Source organism: Prosopis cineraria, unplaced genomic scaffold (assembly GCF_029017545.1).
Source record: "Prosopis cineraria cultivar Desert tree isolate PC_DT_omini unplaced genomic scaffold, ASM2901754v1 PC11, whole genome shotgun sequence".
Lineage (NCBI taxonomy): Eukaryota > Viridiplantae > Streptophyta > Magnoliopsida > Fabales > Fabaceae > Prosopis > Prosopis cineraria.
Window position 1 is genome coordinate 10587130 of NW_026555342.1, and position 4375 is coordinate 10591504.

A 4375-nucleotide genomic window follows, 5' to 3' on the forward strand; every position below is an offset into this window, starting at 1 on the left:
TGAAAAAACAAGAGCCATGATAAAGACCAAGAATTTTTTTTTCCAAATAAGTGTCTTACCATCTTAAAGAACTCTAATTAAAACTATAGCTTCTGTGTCAATGTTTTAAATAAAGCAAGCAGTGAAGTCAGCACAGATATTAACTTCTTTATATATATAAATATACTTATAAGAAATATCTTCATATCGTATCAAATGATTCATAATATCTTGAGCACGTTATAACTCGTATTATTGATGCCAAGAATGGTCATTATTTCTTGAATAACTTTAACACAATCAGTGCATAACTTAATCTTTCTGAACTAATTAGGATGAACAACTTCCCTGTCCATTATATATATGATTGAATGTTTTTAATTAAAGTAGTCATTATTTTTCACTTAGATGTTTTGTTAACAGATTAGCTCTTTTCTTTTGTTTGTTTTAGCAAAACGCACGTTAATACTCATTTATATATAGATTTTAACAGGTGATCAAGTGCTCACAAGTTAATATTGTGTGTGGACTGCGGCGGTTTGGTGAGCAAATGCATCCAGATCAGAACCCACCGGTACAAAAAGCCGAGTCAGTTGACACTATGACTACCTAGCAGTCTTCGGCTCTTCGCTTTAGTCTCCACTCATTTTTTTAATTTATGAAATTTATCAAAAACGCATTATTTTTATAAATCAGTGCTACTATATATTCAGCTTCACTTGCCATTTATTCCATCCAACTTCTCATAAGCCCTGAAACATCGTTAGCTAGCTCCGATACCTCTCCAAGAAAATAAGGTAAACCACAAAAATGGGATCCGAATCTCTTGTCCATGTCTTCCTTGTCTCCTTCCCAGGTCAAGGTCACGTTAACCCTCTTCTCAGGCTCGGCAAGCGCATCGCCTCCAAGGGTCTCCTCGTCACTTTCTGCACCCCTGAAACCTGGGCCAAACAGATGAGAAAAGCCAGCAACATCACCGACGAGCCTGCTCCCATCGGCGACGGCTTCATCCGGTTCGAGTCATTCGACGACCGTTGGCCCGAGGACGAGCCCAGACGCCAGGACCTGGACCAGTATCTTCCCCAGCTCGAGCTCGTCGGCAAGGAGATTCTTCCTCTCATGCTCAAGGCTCACGCCGACCAGGGCCGGCCGGTCTCTTGCCTCATCAACAATCCCTTCATCCCTTGGGTCACAGACGTGGCCGAATCACTTGGCCTCCCTTCTGCTATGCTGTGGGTCCAATCCTGTGCTTGCTTCTCTGCGTATTACCACTATTATCACAAGCTCCTTCCTTTCCCGTCAGAAGATCAGATGGAAATCACCGTGCAGCTCCCGAAGATGCCACTGTTGAAGCACGACGAGATTCCGAGCTTCTTGTATCCGACAACCCCGTACCCTTTTCTAAGAAGAGCAATCATGGGACAGTATAGGAATTTGGAAAAACCTTTCTGCATCCTAATGGACAGCTTCCTAGACCTGGAACACGAGAACGTGGAATACATGTCCAAGATCTGCCCCATTCGAACCGTCGGACCGTTGTTCAAGAACCCGAAGGCTCCCCACAGCACTGTGAAGGGTGACCTGTTGAAAGCTGACGATTGCATCGACTGGCTCAACACGAAACCTCCTTCCTCAGTGGTGTACGTTTCATTCGGCAGCGTGGTGTTCCTGAAGCAGGAGCAAGTGAACGAGATAGCTCATGGGCTTTTGGATTCTGGGGTTTCGTTCATCTGGGTTATGAAGCCACCGCATAAGGATTCTGGGTTCGAGCCTCACGTGCTTCCGGACGGGTTTTTGGAGAAAGTAGGGAACAGAGGGAAGGTAGTTCAGTGGAGCCCGCAGGAACAGATCCTGGCCCACCCATCCGTGGCATGTTTTGTGACTCACTGTGGATGGAACTCCACCATGGAGGCTATAACTTCGGGGATGCCACTGGTGGCGTTTCCTCAGTGGGGGGACCAAGTGACGAATGCTAAATACATAGTTGATGTCTTTAAGGTTGGGGTGAGGATGTGCAGGGGTGAGGCTGCAAATGAGTTGATCACGAGAGAGGAAGTGAAGAGGTGTATTTTGGAGGCTACGGTGGGGAATAAGGCCAAGGAGATGAAGGAGAATGTGTTGAAATTGAAGGCTGCGGCGGAGGCCGCCTTGGCAGAGGGTGGCTCCACTGACCAAAATATTCAGGAATTTGTGGATGAAGTGAAGAAGAGGAGTGTAGAAATTTTGAAGAAGAGTAGCAAGATTGTTGATGGTTCTGTGAACAAGGTGGCGTCACTGTTAAATGTCGCAGGAGCAGATTTGCTTGGTGCCAAGTCGAACGGAAAGGTTCAGGTGGCTTGAAGTTCTCATTATTCCAGCTGAGAAATTGCGTGTGTTAAAAGATATATAATTGTCTGGGGAATGTGTGGATTTCAAGGCTTCCAGTTCTATGTTCTGATTATGATTATTAATTCGGCCTTCACATGTGTCATGGCAACGAAACAATAATAATGTGTATGAATTCTTATAGTTTTATTTCTGTCCAATGAAGAAATTTGCATTATGATCCATCTTGACTCATCAGATCGATCGTCTTGTAGTTATGGCGGGCGAGTCTCCCATGGATCTTTAGGTAGAATAATTTTTTGACTGATACGTATTATAACGATCCGTTCATGATTGTATATATTTAAATCATCTTTAAATAATTATTACTTATACTTTTTAGTTTTTGATAGAGAAATAATGACCCTTTCTATTACAAAAAAGTAAGATATTTTTAATCAAATCTCACCCTCACCCTCAATAAAATAATAATTATCATTTTTTTATATTTACCCTATTTAATGATATATATTATTTTAAAATAAATATAAAATACTTTATATTAAGAGTCCTTTTGAAAGAAAAATATGTTAATTATATTTTAAAATATTAAAAATATGTTACATTTTAAACATCAGACCTTTTAAAAAACATTTTAACCGCCGGAATGGAATCTAACATATGTTGGTTATATTGTGCAGGGCTTGCTGCGCCATGCAACTTTTTGATGAATCCATGAGTTAATGGCATTAATTAATTACAGGCTGCGACGTCATGTTCAATATTATATAATTAGTCATGCACTGCGGAATAATAACTTGGCTCCAAATTAGGGACAGAGTGATGATGTCATGACTAGAATAGATTATAAATTATTAATTAATTATTGTTTGGTTAAAATTAATAATCCAGAATGCCATCCATATACTCCATCGTATCCAAAATATAAGTCTCAAAACTTTCCTGGATCTAAAATATATAAGTACAATTTAATAGTATTTAGGATATTAAATATTTTTTCTTTTGATTTGCCCTTTTTTGCAATTAAATGCAAGAAGAGTTGCCTTTAAATTTAATAAGGATACAAATGGAAAGTAATGTAATTCATTAACAAATTTAATGAGTCAATTACTTTTTAACTCCTTTATCTTAATCCCCGTAAATTAATTAGCCAAACTAGATTTATATTTTGGATTGAAATGAATATAAGTGAGGATTCGGGTAATCTCAAATTGAGGGAGATTAAATTGTGATTCGACAGTGTTGAGGTAAAGACATTTGTTTATTATGTTAAATCAGATATGGTTACCATTGTTCAATTAAGGCTCCATTGGACGAGTGTTCAATGAAGCTTTAAATGTTGCACGTGGATGAGAGGGGAAAATGACATCCACGGACTCTGCGAAAGCAGAGAAATTACACGGAAGGACTTCAATGTTGTAAAATATGATGGCAAAGGACTTGGGTCCTTACTCCTTAGTTGAGCCAGAAAGATTTTTGCCCAAGATGCCTGCCTCTCACTCCTTTTCTTCTCCCTCTCCAATCCCATGCTTTCATTCTCGCATGCTCTTCTTGCATTATTTATATGATAAAGAGAGTATTTATTTTAACGTATTTCAATAATTATTATATCTTTGGTTTTTTACCTTTGTTAAATCCCGAGAAGGTTATTAAATGTTATAATATTTTATTTTTAAAGTATGGTTTTTTTAATGAAAAAGGGATTAAATATTAATAAACTAACTAGAGTGCAAAATGAAGACTACAAACCAAAAGCAAAAAAGCCATGCACCTTTCACCATCCAACTCTCTAAACAAACCTAAAAAGGTTGATGGTTAAAGGAAAAATATACTTAATTAATAAAGATAAACTTAAAAAATTTGTTAATTTTTTGATTGAGTTAATGAAGTTGGTTTTCTTTGATCATACTAAAATATGTCGAAAATAATTTATAAATTGATAGGAAGGAATATTTTCATTTGAAAATTGCCAGTTCTATTTATCAAACTTGTAATGAGAGATGAGGTTTCGTTGGTAACTTCATTGATTGCATTTATACATTTCAGATAATCACCAAGAAATAATTTTTAG

At 37.8% G+C, this 4375-nt stretch overlaps 1 protein-coding gene across 1 annotated transcript; it reads left to right on the top strand.

Annotated features, from left to right (window-relative positions):
- The first annotated feature begins 703 nt into the window (after positions 1–703).
- Positions 704–2526, top strand: LOC129284978 (gallate 1-beta-glucosyltransferase 84A24-like). The gene has a single exon (XM_054920502.1). It carries the CDS (start codon positions 790–792, stop codon positions 2317–2319), a length of 1530 nt encoding a protein of 509 aa, XP_054776477.1. The 5' UTR covers positions 704–789; the 3' UTR covers positions 2320–2526.
- The last annotated feature ends 1849 nt before the right edge of the window (positions 2527–4375 follow it).